General features: G+C 44.8%; 1 protein-coding gene across 1 annotated transcript; it reads left to right on the forward strand.

Annotated features, from left to right (window-relative positions):
• The first annotated feature begins 2,019 nt into the window (after window positions 1-2,019).
• On the forward strand, window positions 2,020-4,447 carry LOC122319869. Its single transcript, XM_043207663.1, has 4 exons — window positions 2,020-2,097; window positions 2,686-4,135; window positions 4,229-4,308; window positions 4,373-4,447. The coding sequence occupies exons 1-4, from the start codon at window positions 2,020-2,022 to the stop codon at window positions 4,445-4,447; spliced, it is 1,683 nt and encodes a 560-aa protein (XP_043063598.1).
• The last annotated feature ends 15,223 nt before the right edge of the window (window positions 4,448-19,670 follow it).

Here is a 19,670-nt window from a genome sequence, read left to right on the forward strand (position 1 = left end):
ATGCAGAAAAAAATAGAAATAAGGCAGTTATCTTGACGATGCAGCTAAGCATCGAGGCAGTTAAGCGAATTATACTGTATTTAATTGTTTAAAGGCAATACCAAGTGGACTAACTAGGTTTTAAAGGCCTAAAAAGGGCCATGTTTGATTTTTTTTTGCGGCGAAATGAGTAAGTTTATTTTTTTGAGCTTAATTACATTTAATTGTTCAACTTTTGAAGAGTATTAGAAAAAAAAAATTATTAAAAAATATTTTGAAATAAGCCTGTGGCGGTTAATCTTCCGAAGCGCCCAAAAAAAAGTTGTTTTGCGGTGAACATCATAGGGCGTTAACGGAACATCTAAAAAAAAAAACGTGATATGCGTTGTGTTCGAGCATCTATTAAGAGTTTTTCGTAGGAGACAAAGAGTGTGCTTAATGCAGTTTTCTACGCTCCAGAGACGTCCCAGCAGCACAAAAGACGAATGCCAAAATCCGACAAACCACTCTTTGGCAAGCGGTGTTCGGTGCTGGTCGGCCTGTGTCTTTGATTTTTATACCTTGAAGAACCCTAAAATTTTGATATAACTTAACCTTTGTAATTAAATTAGTTATTTTTGATATCTAGTGAAATTTGTTAAATAAACTTAATCTTGAAGTTACTTCGGTTGTACCTATTTTTTCTCTTGTCGAATGAAAGTCCCCAGAGCGGTAGACGCTCAGCATTGACAATTTAGCATTTGTCGCAACATTTTTGGTGGCCTATGAGGGGAACCATTTGATCATAACTTCGTGATTACATTTGAAATTAATTTTCAACAGTTATCTGCCCATAAATTGGCAAAAGTGGTTCTTTGTGTGTTCATAAAAATCTAAAAGTTCAGTGCCAGCACGCACCCAAAAAGAGTCAGCCAAATACCAAACCTAATTGGTACATAGACGCCGTTCTTAAGTTACCGGCGTCTCTTTCTATACTTTGTGCTTTCGTATGATCGGCCAAGTGCAACGGCCACATACCCGTACATATATACGTCACGTCGCTGGACCGCTAGAAGCGCAGCTGCAGTGATTCGCTAAATATCGGCGTCTCTCTTTCAACATTTGCCTCGTTGGATGATCGGCCGAGTGCAACGACCACATACACCCACGTCACTTCGCTGGACCGCTGGAAGCGCAGCTGCAGTGACAAGCAAATCACCGCCTTGCTTTCGCCTTTGTCGCTCTACTCTGCCTGGCGGACGACAACAACAACAAACGTTAAACGCTAACGACTGCGAAACACAAGGTGTTCTTGCACAGAAAGGGTGAGTGTTTTGTTATTTGCATGCTTGTATGTTGGTCATAGATTGAGTGCAATTATCTCTGAGTCAAATGGAGAAAAACGAAAGTGAACTAGAAGTCTCATTGGAGAGAGCGGGTTATGAAGATCTCAGTGCTCTTCAATTTGATATTCTTACACGATTAACACAGCTGCATACGAATTTTAAAAAAGATAGTGCAGCTCGAAAAACCAAAGCTTATTTTCAACTCCGTCGCGATAAATTAGAAGAACTTTCTAGACAATTTAATAAAAATCACCAATTGATTGTTATTTCCAAATGTCCGCGTACGCATGCGTATTTTAAAAATGCAATTGAAGATAAGTTTGAGTAAAGTTATACCACGGTTTTTTGTGCTATTTTGGATGCCTACGATGCCCTGCTGACAACAACAAATACTGATACAACAGTTGGAGCTCCGAGCCATAATTCTACGGTGGTCTCTACAGCAGTGTCCTCAGTTCAGCTCCCTAAGTTACCGGTTCCCACTTTTTCTGGCAAACATACAGATTGGCCAGCATTTTTTGATGTATTTTCACAGCTTATAAATGAGAATACGGCACTTTCTAGCATTCAAAAATTCCATTTTCTTAAGCAAGCTTTGCCAGGTGATTGCGATCAGGATGTCCAGCAAATGGATTTGACGGAAGCAAACTATTCAGTGGCCTGGAATCTCATGGTTAGGAGGTATAATAACCCAAGGTTGTTATTTATGCACCATATGAATGCCCTATATGACTTGCCTGTCATCGTCAAGGAATGTTCAACGGAATTCAAGCACCTACTCAACGTCACCAATGTGTGTATAAACGAATTCAAGCGTCTCAAAATCGCAATCTCAACTTGTGACCATTGGATAGTGCATCATCTCGCGATGAAACTCCCATCAACTACTCTCCAAGCCTGGGAGCATCACCTGGGCAGCTCAGGAGAAATTCCAACCTTTTCGATGTTCGAAAATTTTCTAAACAATCGCCTTGTCAGCATCGAAATGATAGAAAGTCGCAAAGGGAACCCATCAGCAAAACCCACATCGGTCCAAAATGCATCGCATAAACCGTCATACAAGCTTCCGAACAACTCTAACAACAATAACATACATAAACGCGGCAGCTACCATACCACGAGCGGTACCAATTCCGCAATGCGTTGCACTCATTGTAGTGGCAACCACATTTTAAGGCCTTGTCCAGAGTTCTTGTCTAAAGATTGTTTTGCTCGAAAACTGATAGCGGAAAACACCAAGGTTTGTCTGAATTGTTTAAGCCCTTCACATAATTGGTCTCAGTGCAGTAGTACAAAGAATTGTTCTCAGTGTGGTCAACGGCACCACACTCTTTTACATTTTCCTAGTCAGCCTAATAATGCTAGATCTAATGTTCCACAGCATCAGTCAACGAGGGATTCATCCTCATCGGCAAGCTCAATTCAAGCCAACACAACTCAGCTCGTGAGTGCAATGGCCTCGTATAAGTCACCCACAGTGATTCTAGCGACGGCACTGGTTCGACTACACAACAACATCACTGTTCAGTCTATGATAGTACGCGCTTTAATTGATCACGGCTCCGAGGGAACTCTTGTTACGGAAAATGTCGTCCAAGCCCTTGGACTAAAGCGATTCTCTGTTTCTGCTGAAATCACGGGAGTTGGCGAAAACTCAACAAATAAGTGGAAGCATCGCACGGGGTTTACATTAAGCTCATGTATACACCCTCAGTTCCAAATGTCAGTGGATACGGCGTTTGTGCTTCGCTCTTTAACATCGCCTCTGCCAAAGATGAATATCCACCTGCAAAACTGGTCGCATATCCAAGGACTCGAATTGGCAGGTCCTACTTTTACGCGATCCGGTCGAATCGACTTGCTGATTGGCGTGGATGTCATACCTCAGCTCATGCTGTCTGAAGTTCGGAAGGGAGCTCAGGATCAACCAATAACTCAGCGCACGCAACTGGGTTGGATTGTATTTGGTAAGACAAACCAAATACTTTCCCATGCCATATCCATTCGATGCCATCAGACAAATTTGGAGTCTTTGGTCAATAAGTTTTTTGAACTAGAGAAAATTCCCGAAACTCGACAGTTGACAGCAGAAGAACAATGGTGCGAGGATCATTTCAAACGCACGCATACACGTCAATCCAATGGGAAATATATGGTTCGGCTCCAATTCAAGACGCAGTTCGATTCCTCGCAAGTTCTTGGGAAATCTCGGCAAATAGCCCTTGATCGCTTCCATATGTTGGAGCGCAAGTTTCAAAAACAACCAGCATTACATCAGCAATATTCAGCCGTCATCCAAGAGTATTTTGATCTCAACCAGATCATCGAAGCTGCAAGCACTGAGGAGCAACATCGGACTCAAACGCCATTGGGGCAGGTCGGTTTTGCGGCATGCACTCTGCCTCATCACGCTGTACTAAAGGAGGAGAGTACCACCACCAAATTACGCGTGGTCGCGTTTTTTTGGCGAAACGAACAGGATCAAATTCAGGAATATTGTTTAACTACAGTGACCTTTGGAACTGCGTCGGCTCCATATACGGCCATCAGGATTATGCATCAACTAGCTCAGGATGAAAGTGTGAGATATCCATTGGCACAACATGTACTGCAAAAGGAAATATATGTTGACGACGTTCAAAGTGGTCATGACACCGTGGATGGAGCCATCAAAATTCGAGAGGATCTAATTGCTGCACTTCAATCCGCTGGCATGTGTCTCAGGAAATGGGCATCTAATCATCCTGACTTGCTGGTTAACATTGCGCAAGAACATATGTCGAATTCAACCATTTTAGAAGTCGACAATCATGATTCAATAAAAACACTTGGTTTGTATTGGCATCCTAAAAGAGATGTTTATGGCTTTCATATAAAATTCAAAATTAGTCAAGAATTTACTAAACGAGCATTACTTTCCACAGTGGCCCGGTTGTACGATCCATTAGGATTTATTGTGCCAGTTATCACAACTGCCAAAGCAATTTTGAAGGACGTCTGGAGTGTTCGTATTGAACGTACTGCTGGAGTTTCCTCGCCATTAGAGTGGGACGAAACACTTCCTCTAGATTTACGAGAACGCTGGAACGATTATATCACGAGATTACCAGATGTCGAGGCAATCCAAGTACCTCGGTGGTTAAATGTTCAACGTAGCAGTCTAAAATCTCTTCAACTCCATGTATTTAGTGACGGATCGACCATTGCATATGCTGCGTGTGCGTATCTCAGAGTTCAATGGATGGATGATACTGTATATACCCATTTACTTACTGCACGTAGTCGCGTTACACCCCCCACGAAGCCAATGACAATTCCGAGAGTGGAGCTTTCTGGTGCCCTGTTAGCCACCCAGCTGGCAAAGTGGTGCTGCCAACAGCTACATTTACAAGACCAAGCAATATCGCTTCATTTTTGGTCCGATGCAATGATCATACTGTACTGGATTAATGGAGATCCAATGCGCTTGAAGACTTTTGCTGCCAACCGAGTGGGACAAATTTTGGAATCAAGCGTACCGTCGCAGTGGCGACACGTGCCCACTGATACGAACCCCGCAGATTGCGCCACCTGTGGTCTTACCCCAACGCAGCTGGCAAATCACGATTTGTGGTGGTGTGGCCCACCATGGCTACAGCTACCGGATACGGAATGGCCAACTAATCGCTTGGATCCACCGGAGGATAACGTTGCCAGAGCTGAGAAGTGAGATCTTAAAAAATCAACACTCACTTGTACCACTTCGATTGATGAATCAATCATCACCTCATTTTCTTCCTATAACAGACTCATCTTTGTTGTGGCCTATATGCTACGCCTTGTACACAATTCTAAATCTGCATTGGCATTGCGTCAAACAGGCCCAATAAAGACACAGGAGTTTCAAGATGCCATGCTTCAAGTCGTTCGACTGGTGCAGCGGGAAGCGTTTCCATCTGAGATTTCTGGATTACAATCAAATAAATCCTTATCTGGCTCTAATAAACTTCATCAGTTATGTCCTTTTGTAGATCAGCAGAGTATCTTGCGGGTGCGAGGGAGATTAAAGAAATCTTTCCACATCTCTGCTAACCAACGCACTCCGATCATTCTACCCAAGTCACATCACTTCACTGAGCTTGTGATCCGAAATGCTCATCATAATACACTACATGGAGGAATGGATCTCACGATAGCGACTATTCAACAGATTTTCTGGATTGTAAACGGAAAACAAGCAGTGAAACGAGTCCTACGTAAATGTGTTCCCTGTTTCAAACATCGTCCAAAACCAGCATCGCAGTTAATGGCAGATTTGCCATTTCATCGGGTAAACCCCCCAAAACGAGCATTTAAAGCTACTGGCGTGGACTACACTGGCGCTCTGGAAATTAAGGCATCTCGGTTTCGTGGACATCATACCAACAATGTATATATCGCTGTTTTCGTTTGTTTAGCAACCAAAGCAATCCATTTGGAGGCCGTCACAGGATTGTCTACCCAGCATTTCCTATGGGCTTTTCAGCGTTTTATTGGACGCCGCGGATTTTGCAGGCATATGTACAGCGACTGCGGCACAAATTTTATGGGTGCGGACAAATCGCTTCAATTGTGGAAGAAGGACTTTGTTAAAGAAATGACAAAGACTGTGCTGCCTGAATTAACATCTCGCAACATTCAGTGGCATTTCAATCCTCCACACAGCCCTAATTTCGGAGGCTTGTGGGAAGCGAACGTGAAAGCAGTCAAGAGGCATCTATTCCGTACTTTCCAGGGTGTTAATATAACCTACGAGAAGTTGAACACAGTTCTTGTGCAAATAGAGGCATGTTTAAACTCTCGACCCTTGTGCCCGTTGACGTCAAATATGGAGGATCACTCGGCTTTGACTCCGGCTCACTTTTTGATCGGTGATTCCATGATGTCTCTACCAAATCCCACCACAGCGGATAAATCTTTGGAGGTGCAGTTTTTTGAAGGCCAACGACTGGTAAGGCAGTTTTGGAAGCGTTGGATCGCAGACTGGTTGTCACATTTACAAGCTCGCCCAAAATGGTGGCAAGTAAAACCCAATCTAAAGGTAAATGATATAGTCATCATAAAGGATGATCGATTCCCCCCGGCAGAATGGAAACTTGGACGAATTATAGAACTGCATCCTGGATCAGACAACCTCGTACGTGTGGCTTCCGTTAAAACCTCGTCAGGAATATATAAGCGATCGCTTTCAAAACTATGCCTTCTGCCTTAAGATAGCAGCTCAGTAGCTAAAGGTCCCGATTCTACAAATTAACAACAATTATTTTGCACATCTTTGATCCAACACATGTATGCTCTAACAAACACTTGTCTTTTCACAGCCTTTAATTGTCATCAAAGGAAAGGCACTGGAGTTTATACTGGGATCACTTTGAGCACTTATTAAAAGAATTTAGTGTGAGACAAAGAGTGTGCTAAATGCAGTTTTTGCACTCTCGAGATGTTCCAGCAGCACAAATGAGGAATGCCAAATTTATTTATTATTAGGGGGGGAAAGGTTACCTCGACCCAACTGGATCTATTGTACCCCCTATCTGAGCTTAGAGCTCACCCATCAACCCGGCTCCTTCGATAAGGTTGAGGAGCTTTATCGGGTCGATGCTTCCAGAGGTCCCAAGTGTAAGGAACCTGGACCCGAGGGTTCTGCTCCTCAGGCTACTTAGTGCTGGGCAATCTGATATTATGTGTATTGAGGTTTCGTCCTCGTTATCACAGAATCTGCATGTTTTTCTGTTTGCAATCCCTATATTAAATAGGTGTCTCCTTAGTTTGCAGTGTCCGGTTAGTAAGCCGGTAACTATCCTAAGTGATCTCTTCCCTAGTAGTATAAGTTTCTTAAACCTCTTCATGTCATAATTGACGATGAGGGTTTTGGCTTGTCTTTGGCCTGTGGTGTCTACCCAGCAGTCTTGCCTCATATGTACCTCTTCTGTTCTTAGGTAATCTTTGACTGTGTGTCTGCCTATGCCACAGTAAGGCTCGGGTCCTATAAGGGGTCTTTCCGCCCCTAGTTTTGCTATCCTGTCGGCTAGTTCATTCCCGGATATGTCTTTGTGTCCTGGAATCCATCTTAATGACAGCCTGTTGTTGCTGCCCAGAAGGTTCAGCTTTGTCCTTACTTCTCGAACCAGCTTCGAGGTGATTCTATTACTGCATAGTGCAGTAATTGCCGCTCGACTGTCCGAGAGGATCGCAATGTCCTTGTTTGTGTACCCACGCTTCATATTGAGCTCTGCACACCGTCCTATGGCGCAAACTTCAGCTTGGAATATGCTGGTGTATTGGCCTAACGATTCATGGTATTTGATTCGTGGTCCTACTACTCCAAGGCCAGTGCCTTGGTGTGTTAAAGACCCGTCCGTATACCATGCTATAGTGTGACTCGCCATGGAGTGTACTTCCTTCATGGTGGTCCATTCTTTCTTGTTGCTCAGATGAGCAGAGAAATTCTTTTCAAAGATGAATTCTACTGTCATTTCGTCCCTGGGGTGTGAGCTCAGGGGAAGTTCGACTAGTAGTTTTGCTGCATCCCTAGAACTAAGGATGCGGTCACTGCCATTCCCACAAGAAGTGATTCTTAGTAGGGTGGCCTTCCGCTGTAACTCTACTACGCAGTGTAGCGGAGTGAGTTCCATGAGAACTTCCAGTGCCGCAGTGGGGCAGGTTCTCATTGCTCCTGTCATACATATGCATGCCAGTCTTTGCAGCCTTTGGAGCTGTTTCTGTGCGGTAACGAGCCTTGCTCGTTTACCCCAGGCTACTGACCCATATGTGAGTATTGGCCTCACAATTATAAGGTATAACCATCTGATAATTTGGGGTGAGGTCCCCCAAGATTTCCCTGCAATTTTCCGACAGGTGAAGAGAGCCCTGAGGCACTTATCCACTGTCTTTTGCATATGGGTTGCAAACGTTAGCCTTCTGTCGAAGGTAACTCCGAGGTACTTAACTTCCCGGCTTATTGCTACGGGAGTACCTAGTAGTATGATTTGTCTCATCTTCTTCAGTTTGTACTTCTTTGTAAAAGGAACAATGACTGTTTTTGCGGGGTTGAGGTTAAGCCCAACTTCCCTGCACCAGTCGAGCGTTATCTTGAGTCCGAGTTGGACAATATCGCAAAGCGTTTCTTCAAATTTCCCTTTGGCTACTATTACTATGTCATCGGCATAGCCCTGACATTGTATTCCTCTGTCGGCGAGTTTCTTTAGTAGTTCATCTACTAGTAGGCTCCACAGTAAAGGAGACAAGACTCCACCTTGCGGACATCCTCTGCTTGTGGCAACGGTCATTGTGCTGTTGCCAATGGTCGCCATTGCCTGCCTGGAGCTTAACAAGGCTCCAATCCACCTTCTTGTTGTCGCGTCTATATTCCTTCTGGCGAGGGCCGCTGAGACAGCATCATGCGACGCATTGTCAAAGGCTCCCTCTATATCCAAAAAGGCGCAGATTGCAACTTCTTTGTTGTCTACTACCCCTTCAAGGGTGTGACAAAGTTGGTACAGTGCAGTGTCTGTTAAACGACCTGCCCTGTATGCGTGCTGCGTGGGTTGCAGCGGACAGTCCTTAAGAACTGTGCTCCTAATATGGTAGTCTACCAGCTTTTAAGTCAAAACGAGGTTAAGCTGATAGGTCTGAAGGACTTTGGGTTGGTGATGTCTTTCTTCCCTGCTTTGGGGATGAAGACCACCCTAGCTCTACGCCACGCATTTGGGATGTGACCAATTGCTAGGCTGCTTAGCATCAGTCTCCTTAAGCGGGTTAGGAGTAAATCCAGTCCCTGCTGCAGGAATGATGGAGAGATACCATCCAGACCAGGTGACTTAAATGGCTGGAAGGTCCCAATTGCCCATTTAAGTCTCTCCGGAGAGACTAGAGACTTGGCAATTGCCCAGTCCTCAGCGCTTGGTCTGAAGTGTCTTGGAGTGGACGATGCCTCCATTGGGTTGAACGTATCTTCCGCCAGGGGTGAGCTCCCGGGGAAGTGTGTTTTAAAGAGTAAAGCTAGTTTATCCCTGTCGTCGGAAGTGTAAGCGTTGTCACATTTCCTCAGGGCTAGGTTACTTTCTGGTGCAACTTTGGCCATAGCCTTGTGCAATCTTGCCCCTTCATGGGCTGTGCTGATTGCCTCACAGAAGTCTCTGTAGTTCTTCCGTTTGGCCTTCCTGATCTCTTTGTTGTAGAGCGTCAGGCTGTGTCTATATTTTCTCCAGTTATCCTCGCTCGTTTTTGCTCTGTTGAAGAGCCGGCGGGTGGAGATTCTGAGCCGTTCCAGGTTGTCGTTCCACCATGGGGCGTCTCTATCTGCTTTCCGTCTGCCAAGAGGGCAACTGTCCTCAAAAGCATTGGTTATCTTCTTTCAGAGGTTATCCACTGCCTGATCTAATTCTAAGGAATGTCTGGGTATACCTGACGGTTCGTTAGAGAGATTGAGCTCAAGAGAGGACTTGAACCGATCCCAGTTAGTCTTCTTGGGATTCCTTTTGGGGGCGTCCCTAGCGGTGTTGAAGTCTAATTCAAATCTAATGATTCGGTGATCCGACATTGATTCCTCTGGCGACACATGCCAGTTCTTAATGAGTGGTCCTAGAGACCTGCTCATCAGGGTTAAGTCTAGGACCTCTTCTCTTACTCTAGTAATGAATGTCGGTGTGGACCCGACATTACCGATTTCTAGGTTACTATTTACTATAAATTCTATAAGCTGCTCACCTCTGTTGTTGACGTCGGTGCTTCCCCATATCACGTGATGCGCATTGGCGTCACACCCGATGATTAGGGGCATCTTCTTCCTCCTGCAGCATTCCACGAGTCCGATGATTTCCGGTGGTGGGCATGCTGCATCCCCAGCAAAATACGCCGATGCTATGGCGATCGCTGGTAGTCTTCCTGCGCCGCTCACAGTTACTGCGACACAGTCCCTGCTTAGGAACTCTGAAAAGATATTATAGTTGATATCTTTTCTTATTAATATGCATGCTCTGGGGTGTGCACCCCGTTGGTCGCATATTACCTTTGATTCCTTGGTGTACAGGCCTTTAATGCCCTGATTGCACCAAGGCTCCTGAATGAGAGCTAGCCCGAGATGTTGGGAGGTGAACAACCTGGCCAGGACGGCTGATGCCGCCTTGGCTCGGTGTAGGTTCACCTGGGCTAGCCTCGTGCTGCTGTGTGCAGCCATCATTGGAGCGGATGCTCCATCTTTGGTGAAGGGGGCGGGTGTTCCCCTTCACTACCATCCGTCAGAGTGACGTCGGCCTCCATATCGTCGTTACTGTCGGAGGGCGTAGGATGCTCCTTATCCTCATTCCTCTCAACTGTAACGGCGCTAGGGTCCTCCTCTGTGCCCATAGGCTCCTGTGGCTCGTCGAGGGATTCATCGACCTCCACTTTGCCATCTGGGGGACCAGAGGGCGCTCCTTCCGTTGCGGCCACCTTTGCTGCCTTTCTCAGCCCACTCACCGAGACGGTACCGAACCTAAAGTTGAGCTGATGCCCTCTAGCTACGATCTCGTCTCGGGTGAGCTGGTCGATCCCGATGACAAGGAGTGCTCCGCCTCCATCGTTCCTCCGGGAGACCACTCTCCAGGCGTCCGTCTCCAGCCTGTTCTGGCGCCCGAGCAACATGAGGAGTTCCTCATTCTCTCTTTCCGCGCTTCTGGGGCAGAAGACCGTGACGTTATATGCCGCGGGGATATCTTCTCCCACCTTGGTTTCTAGGGGCACGCCCTTCCACGTCCTGAGCAAGGGCACAACGGCCCTCAGCCAGTCCGCTGAGTCCTGATCCAGGCAATCGATTATGAGGTATCCTACCCTGAAGTGGATGCCCCTAAATGCAACTGCCGTGTCCCATGCCGACGTGATTATGTCGTCCATGATGGCCTCCTCCAACTCGGACAGTTCATCGTGGCTCAAGTGCACCTGTGGGAACTCCGCAGGTAGCACCGCCACTCTGACCCTCTTGGCAGCCTCCGCATAGGAGGTGTGTGTGCCAGTAAGAGGGGCTGTGGAGCTGGAGGGTGGCTGCTTCATCCGTGCTGCCGCCGCCTTTGAGGTGCAAGGCTCCTCAAGCTTTGGGCAGGAGGGAGTTGCCTTGACCTCATTGGTGCCCTCTGACTTCGACCTTTTTGGGGTGTCTGTCGGAGGGGTGAGGGTGCTGTTACCCCGCTTGCTGGCAGGTGCACTACTTGGGGCCGCTGGTCGTGGCTCCTTTGCCTTCCTCAATGCCTCGTCAGGTGACATGCCCTGCTTGAGGTATCTGAGGTACCATTTCGCTTTGGACCCCGGCAGGCCTCTCCTGTTGGGGTCGTCTATGCCTCCAGGTTGTCCTCTGGCTGGGAGGACATCCTTCTTCGCGGCAGGCCTGGTCCTCTGTCCAGCCGCGGGGGTGGGCGAGCCAGCCGGGATGGTCCTGCTGGTCGCGCACATTCCCGGACTGGAACAGTAGACTGTTGTGGGGGATGTCCCACATCTTGCGTCCGAGACGCACTCCTGGCGGTGGCTGCGCTCCTGGGTGGGGATGGTCCCACCTGTGGTCGCTCCCCGTCGAGGAGTTGATGTTCGAAGTGTCTTGCGACACTCGAGGCAGGGATGTCCTGCGGTATCTTTTTTGTATTGATATTCTTCCTCATAGTGGATCCCACGAGTTGCGGAGAAAGTAAGGTCCACCCGGGCAGAGATCCGCCATACCCGGGTAAGGCGCGGTTAGGACAGGCGGTCGCCACTTGCCTGAACCCTCCGTGAGAGACTGGGCTAGTTGTTAATCCGGGCCCCCAGCCAGGCTGACTATCGGCACGGGTCGGATGACACCTTAGTCCGGCACCGGAGTGAGATTGCGGGAAGGGAAGTTGGTAGGTAATTGTGAGGGGAGAGGGGTGTGTGAGGCTACAATTTAAAGACGGCCAAACAAGCGTCTTATCAGTACACCGACTCCGGTGTACCCGCTGTTTGTCCGGGGTTGCTTATTCGACTGCGCTTATTCACAACTAACCTTGCGAAGAAGGCCGTTCGCTATCCGCAACCTGCGACCCGCCTGGTGGCCTCAGCTAAGCCCCCCCTTGAACATCTCACTAGTTCGCGAGGAACAGGTTGCCAAATTACAACAAACCACTCTTTGGTAAACGGTGTTCGGTGCTGGTCGACTCGTGTCTTTTGATTTTTATACTTATTGAAGAACCCTAAAATTTTGATATAACCAAAGACTATAGAATATCAAGATGTTGCATTTTTTTTTTTTTTTTTTATAATAGCTTTGCTTTTATTTATTGAATCTACTCTTAATTTTGAGACTAACAATAAGTTGGCGAATCTTAACATTAAAATTTAACTAAAAGTATACTAAGACTGCATTCTGGTTGCGCGTCCCTCAGGTCGTTCGCTGGGTGGGTAAGTCGTTGCGACGAAGGCGTGATTGGTTGCTCAACCTTGTTAGACCTCTCGCCAGGTGGTTAGGGTGCACCGATAGCTTGGTTAAGTACTTTGCCTTCTGTTCAGCGATCACTTCTTTGACTGGTAGGATGTTTAAGTCGCGGTGTATGTTTTCGTTGCGAACGTACCACGGTGCCCCGGTGATAGTTCTCAAGATCTTCGACTGAACTCTTTGAATTATGTCAATGTTTCTATTGCTGGCGTTCCCCCATAACTGGGAGCCGTACATCCATATAGGTTTTAGGACCGAGTTGTACAGCAGGACTTTATATTCAAGGCTAAGAGATGACCGAGCGTTGATAAGCCAATGAAGGCTGCTGGCTTTTAGCTTTAGGTGTGTTCTTTTGGCTTCAATGTGCCGGCGCCATGTGAGTCTTCTGTCGAGATGTACTCCTAGGTATATTACTTCGTTTGCTTGTGGGAGTAGGGTGTTGTTTAATGTAATCGGCGGGCAGTTTTGCCTGTTCAGAGTGAACGTAACATGCTTGCATTTTAGTTCGTTAACTTTAATTCGCCAATCTGACAGCCATTTTTCAACATCGACCAAATGAAGGGCTAGCTGCGCAGTTGCTTGAATCGGGCATTTTGAGCGGCTAAGAATAGCTGTGTCATCGGCAAACGTGGATGTTGTTAGACGTGTGCTTGTCGGGATGTCTGCTGTGTACAGGACATATAAAATTGGTCCTAGCACGCTACCTTGAGGAACTCCAGCTCCAACAGTGTAATCGTCAGATATAGCAGTGTTGCACCTCACGACAAATTTTCTGTCGAAAAGGTTAGACTCTGAAATCTTGTGGGTGCTGTAGGGGAGCATTGTCTTGATCTTGTACATTAGACCTTCTAGCCAGACTCTATCAAATGCTTGAGAGACATCTAAAAATATGGCAGTACAGTACTCCCGTTTTTCGAACGCGTTCCGAATTTCGGATGTTATCCGGTTGACCTGCTCAATTGTTCCATGCTTTTCACGAAACCCAAATTGGTGTGACGGGATTCCTTCCTGGATTCTCAGGTATGTGTTTATCCGAGTCATTAGGCATTTTTCAAAGAGTTTGGATAGGCAAGAGAGTAGGCTTATAGGTCTATACGACGTGGGGATAGTGTGGTCTTTCCCTGGCTTTGCTATCATTATTATAATTGACTTTTTCCATCTCACTGGAAAGTGGCCAAGTTTTGCGATGGCATTAAATAGCTGGGTGAGAGTGCAAACAGCGCAGTATGGGAGCTCAATGATCATTTTGGGAGTTATGAGGTCGCATTCCGGGTATTTTTTCGGATTCAGTTGTCTTTTGATGATGTTAACGATTTCGTTTGGGCGAAACTCGATTGGCTCATGTTGAGGCTGGGGTTCATATGATAGAGTCGGCAAAGTAAACGCATTGGTGGCAGGATTTGGTTGGAAGACATTTTTAAGGTGTTTGGCAAAAGTGCTGGCTCTGTCTGCGTCGCTGCGCGCCCACCCGCCTGTGGAATTTCTAATTGGCATCACGGTTTCTTTCGGTGAGCTCATAGTTGGGTGAGCTCTCCATAGTGAGTGTTTTGTACTGTTAGTTGACAATTGCTCTATGTAGCGGCGGTGGACATACGATTCTTCTTGCTGTAGAGCTTGATCAAGTTGACGTGAGGCTTGTTTTAAGCGTTACTTAGCAGATGGCGATCTGTGACATTGCCATTCTCGGCGTAAGCGTCGCTTTTCGAGGACGAGCTGTTCGATTTGTAGATTTGTCTTCTTTTGAATGTATTGTGTGTTTGTAGTTTGAGGTGTTGAAACTCGAGCTGCAGAGACGAGTACAGACTCCAGTGAATTAACAAAACAGTCTACGTTGGCTTCGTCGCTGAGGTGAGGACTCAGCTCGATGTGTGAGCTAATATACTTCCTGTACTTAACCCAATTGGTTTTATGTGAGGTCAGTTTTGATGAGTGATCCCATGTTCCTGGGTGTCGGAGTAGAGTAAAGAGGACAGGCGAGTGGTCAGATGAAAGATCCGAAGGGCATTCGGCGCTTATCATATTTTTAGGAATGTTTTTGGTAATCGCAAAGTCTATTAAATCGGGAAGTTTCTTTGGGTCTGCCGGCCAGTATGTTGGAGTGCCAGAAGAAACATAGTCTAGCTTGTTCTTAGCTTTGATAATTGCATTATAGAGCTGCTTCCCTTTTGGGGTCACGAGGCGAGATCCCCAGTGTGTGTGCTTGGCATTGTAGTCTCCTGCTGCTATGAAGTGGTCTCCGAGTGAGTTGAAAAACTGCATAAACTCATCTTCGGCTATGGTGAAGCGTGGGGGGCAGTATTTAGGTGTATATTTATTGATGTGGCCTGTATGTAGTTTTTAGCAAATTTCGTATGGTAATGGTGCTTAATACGGCTTCTGATTAAAATTCCAGTCCCGCCATGTGCTTTACCATCTGGATGATTTGTTCCATAGAATGTATATCCTCGTAGTTGGAAATTGTATTTGTTTGTAAGATGTGTTTCTGAAAGCAGCATTACGTCGATTTGATTGTCTAGAAGGAATTGCGCTAACTCGAGTTTGTGCTGCGAAACGCCGTTAACGTTCCACGTAGATATTCATAGGGAAGTCATTATTTGGATTGTTGTGAAACCAGCATTTGTATAAGTAGATTTTGGTTTCGCATTAGATCTTGCATAGTTGTACGCATAAACGACATAAACTCCGTAAGGCTTTGTTGTAGACTGCATATCAAAGATTCAAAGTTACTTTTTGGCTGCTCCGGCGGTTGATGCTGCTGAGCCGTGTTCGGTTCTTGGTGTGCTGATTGCGGCAGTGAGATTTTTGGGGCTGGGGTAGCCAGTCCTGATTTTAAGGCGCTTGCGTATGTGACATTTTTGGCGGAGTTTATGGGTCCTAGTGAGGATCTGGCTGCAGTCGAGAAGAAGACTTCAGGGTTTGACCCGGAGCCTATGAACTGATTATTTTGGGTGCGGGCAGTAGATCCCCTCTGGTGGATGCGACTTTTCAGCTCCTTATAAACTGGGCAACCTCTATAGTTAGCAGTGTGATTTCCACCGCAGTTGCCGCACTTTTTCGAGTTCTGGTCATCTTTGCTCGCTGGGCAGTGTGCGGAGTCATGAAGCTCACCACAAACTACGCACACCGGGCGCAGTTTACAGTAAGACCTTGTATGGCCATATTCTTGGCAGTTCGCACATTGTACCGGGCCATTGCGTTTGTGCGGCTCCTCAACTGTAATTCTGCGGTGCAGCAGGAACTGAAGATTGTATATAGGGTGCACTTCGTATTTCTTTAGGGGCTTAATTTGTGGCTCGAGCTCAACCTTAAAGAGTGGCTGTGGCTTTCTATCCCTGTTAAGGATATTGAAGACTGTCTTGGCGTTAAATCCCTTCTCTTGTAGCGCCTTTGTTATCTCTGCAGGCGATACTTCGGGCTCTATGCCGTTAAGTACGACTTGCAGGCCCTTGCTGCTTTTTAGCTGATACGTGTAAATTTCTTTTTTTTGTCGGTGAGGTATTTCGATAATACTCTGTAATTATCTTCAGACTTCGTTTGAACTTTTCCTGGATATTGCCCTTTACGAGTGGTATTATGTGGAAGTTGTCCTTGCCAATAAGCTCTATAATTTTGTTGACAAGAACGTTGGTACTTTTTTCTCGTATGTAAATTGGCGGGGGCTTAGGCTTCCTTTTTTCGACTTCTGTAGATTCGGCGTTATCCTCATAGTCTGCCAAGATTTTAAATCGGTTTGAATTCGTGGGCGTTTCTATTGCAGCTATGTTAGCATTGCCACGGGTTATTTTCCGTTGAGAGTTAAGGGGGCTCAGCTTCCTTTTGATTTGGATGTACCGATCCATACCAGTCTGCACAGCCGGCTTATTATTTTCCTTGTTATTGTTCTCTTTTTCGGGCAGCGCAGCGGCAGAAGTATTAATGTTTGCGCTGCTAACTGATGACGTCGTTAAACGCGCTGTCGTTACAGTTGCGGTTGTTGTTGTTGTTACGGTTGACGTTGTCAAAGAAATTGCGGTGCTAGTTACTGCGCTCTTTGGCTGCAGAGTCATCGATGGTAGCGATGGGGAGCAAGATCGCGCTCTTTCGCTCTCTACGTTTAAGAATTCGGTCAAGTTTGGGGTAATTGACCGTGTTTGTGTTGAGCTTGCATTACTTTCGGTTGCTTTGAAAGTGAAGTAAGCGTTGTTTCTTTGTACTGAGAGCCGTCTCTCGTCTTGCTCACGTTGACGTTGTGTGCGAACGTCGTTTAGACTCATTGCAATCGAGGTTGAGATTGTTCGAGTTTTAAGTGTTATGTTTTATATTAATTAATTAATTAATCAATATAAACATTAGCGATTTCATCGCTAAAAGCGTCTTTTCGCGTTGTTGTTGATTTTCGAAACCAGTCACTGCACTTTTTGATATTATTATACTTTTTTTTTTTTTTCCCGGAGCACAATAAATACACGTCTGCATGCGACGACGATTCGATGTTGCATGACCTCAAAAAAATCGTTCTATGGTGGGTCTTGATATGGAGACCCACATGACTTTGCACTTTTAAAGGCAGCTAAGACTATATACTCAATTAGTTCGCCGCGTTTCATGAAGCCCGGTGGTGTTGTGGTAGATGCTATGCCTCGTGTACATGAAGGCCCGGGTTCGTATCCCCGCCGAGCCCCCAGCCATATCATAAATTGTTTTTTTTTTTTTTTTTTTTGTGTAAATTAATTAATTATTTTATTTTTACATTTTTTTTCAATTTTTTGCTTTTATAATTTTTTTTTTGCGTTCATGCAAGTGGTGAACAGCCTGATACAATTATACAAGGTAGTCCACTCGGCAAAATCCATAGTCCCCTAATTTAACTTTGTCAAGTAAGTGTGAGTGAAACGGCTACATTGTGCTTCAGTTTGACAAGCAGGCACGCACTGAAAATAAGGGACCAAAACCGAACGACTCCGGCAAGCCGAGTGGACTACCTTGTATAATTGTATCATGGTGAGCAGCAAAATACCCTAACACGCGTATGTACATTCGCATGTGTGAAAATTTAACGACACAATTATCTGAATAAGGAACATTATTAATATTGCACCTAAGAATTCTTTAATTTAATTATTATAAACGAAAAATTATGATTTAAATGAAAATAAAAGAAAATAAAATATTAATGCTTTACAAGTCTGATATACCCTTCTACTATTGTAAAGTTTATAAAGCCCGATAAACTGAAAATTGTCAGCTATGAACAAATTCCCACTTTGGGAACACGACGAATATTAAAAACGAAGACGAAAGCCGAAAGCAGCAGTGCGTCGTGTTTCTATTTTTAGATTTTCCCTTTTCACAACGACCGACCGCATCATGAAGCTCGAAACAGAAACGAAAAATTTTTTGTATGGGATGCAACATCTTGATATTCTATAGTCTTTGATATAACTTAACCTTCGTAATTAAATTAGTTGTTTTTGATATCTAGTGAAATTTGTTAAATAAACTTAATCTTGAAGTTACTTCGGTTGTACTTATTTTTTCTCTTGTCGAATGAAAGTCCCCAGAGCGGTAGACGCTCAGCATTGACAATTTAGCATTTGTCACAACACGTTGTAAAGATAATGAATTTCCCGAGGTAATCAGGAAGAGTTTTTTTAAATATATTTTTTGTCTATTTTTGGAAGCACTTGAAAGTGAAAAGTGTGATTTTAGCTTAAAAAATCGCTCTTAATTTATTTTTTAAAAATAGAAAAAAATTAAAAATTAAAAATCTCTTCCTGATTACCTTCGTATTTATGCTGAGAATTTGTGTTAAAAATTTGAAAAGGATCGGTTCAGTAGATTTTGAGTTCTGATGTTCACCGACTTTCAAAATAACATCTTCGGCAAAATCGATTCAAAGTATTTTTATACGTGAAAATACGTCCAAATACGGTTGTTTAAAACGCTGTAACTCCGTTAGTTTGACCTTAATTGACTCAAAATTTGTACACAATGTTCTCGACATATTAATCATTCAGAAAAAAAAAAAAAAAAAAAAATGTAAAAAATTTTTTTAAAACCTTACCCCCCCTTAACATAATAACTAAAAAACTATTGTAAACTGCCCTGCGAGGCAACTCTCTTAAATTCTCTTGCCCTGCGAGGCAATTCGCTTTGTTCTTCGATTATCATTTATCACTTCTTACTTCTTCGTCAAGCTCATGCAGCTGCATTGCATCGGCATTGCCGAAAATAGTTATTAGTCGTCGCTAAGTCTTTGCTAGTTAACAGTCGTTGCTAGTTGTCGTCGTTATCAAGTCGTTGATAGATCGTTGCATTTAACGCTCAAACCAATTTCGGGTTTGTCTGCGCATTTTTTCGTATTATTTTGTCGCCGCCCTTGTGCCGCTAAATAAACTCTATTGTATTCAATAAACATACTTAAGTGAATTTGAAATAAACTTGTTATAATTTCCGTTGGAGCTAATTAAATAACCTATATAAAACAAATTAAAATCTTTGTGTTATCTTGCCAAAAAATTGTTAGTGAAAAAGCTCGCTAACTCAACATTTTGGAAGCCCCGGCGAGATGATCACAAATATTCAAAGTGAATTAATTATAAATTAATACAAGCTGCATAACGGTGTAATTCGGAGGTCGTTGGACGTGTGACATTTTGCCCTCTGTGCAATTATCGCTTGCGGTATTATCGTGTGTTTTTTCTTCCTTTTGTGCTACGTTTGTTTGGTTGAATACAGGGTGTCTTGCCTTAAGTGAAACATGTCGGTCGAAGGCAAAACCCTTTCGCTCCAAACTCAAGCTACCTTTTTAAGCTTAAAGCCGAATCAATTTGGCAACGTGCTGAAACAATAAATAAGCAATTAACAGTGGAAATGCTTAGAGGCATGTGTGACAATGATCTTAGTGTGCGAGGAGACCTTGTTAACAAACTAAGTGATTGTTTTTGCCTGGC

The sequence above is a fragment of the Drosophila ficusphila genome, unplaced genomic scaffold (assembly GCF_018152265.1).
Source record: "Drosophila ficusphila isolate 14025-0441.05 unplaced genomic scaffold, ASM1815226v1 contig_256, whole genome shotgun sequence".
Taxonomy (NCBI): Eukaryota; Metazoa; Arthropoda; class Insecta; order Diptera; family Drosophilidae; genus Drosophila; species Drosophila ficusphila.

Excerpts from the sequence above, each read along its gene's own strand:
- LOC122319869 (XM_043207663.1), top strand. The coding sequence starts at position 2,020 with ATGAATGCCCTATATGACTTGCCTGTCATCGTCAAGGAATGTTCAACG. Across the intron at positions 4,136-4,228 it reads TGATTCAATAAAAACACTTG|TGGCCCGGTTGTACGATCCA; the intron begins GTTTGTATTGGC and ends TACTTTCCACAG. Across the intron at positions 4,309-4,372 it reads TTTTGAAGGACGTCTGGAGT|ATTTACGAGAACGCTGGAAC; the intron begins GTTCGTATTGAA and ends CACTTCCTCTAG.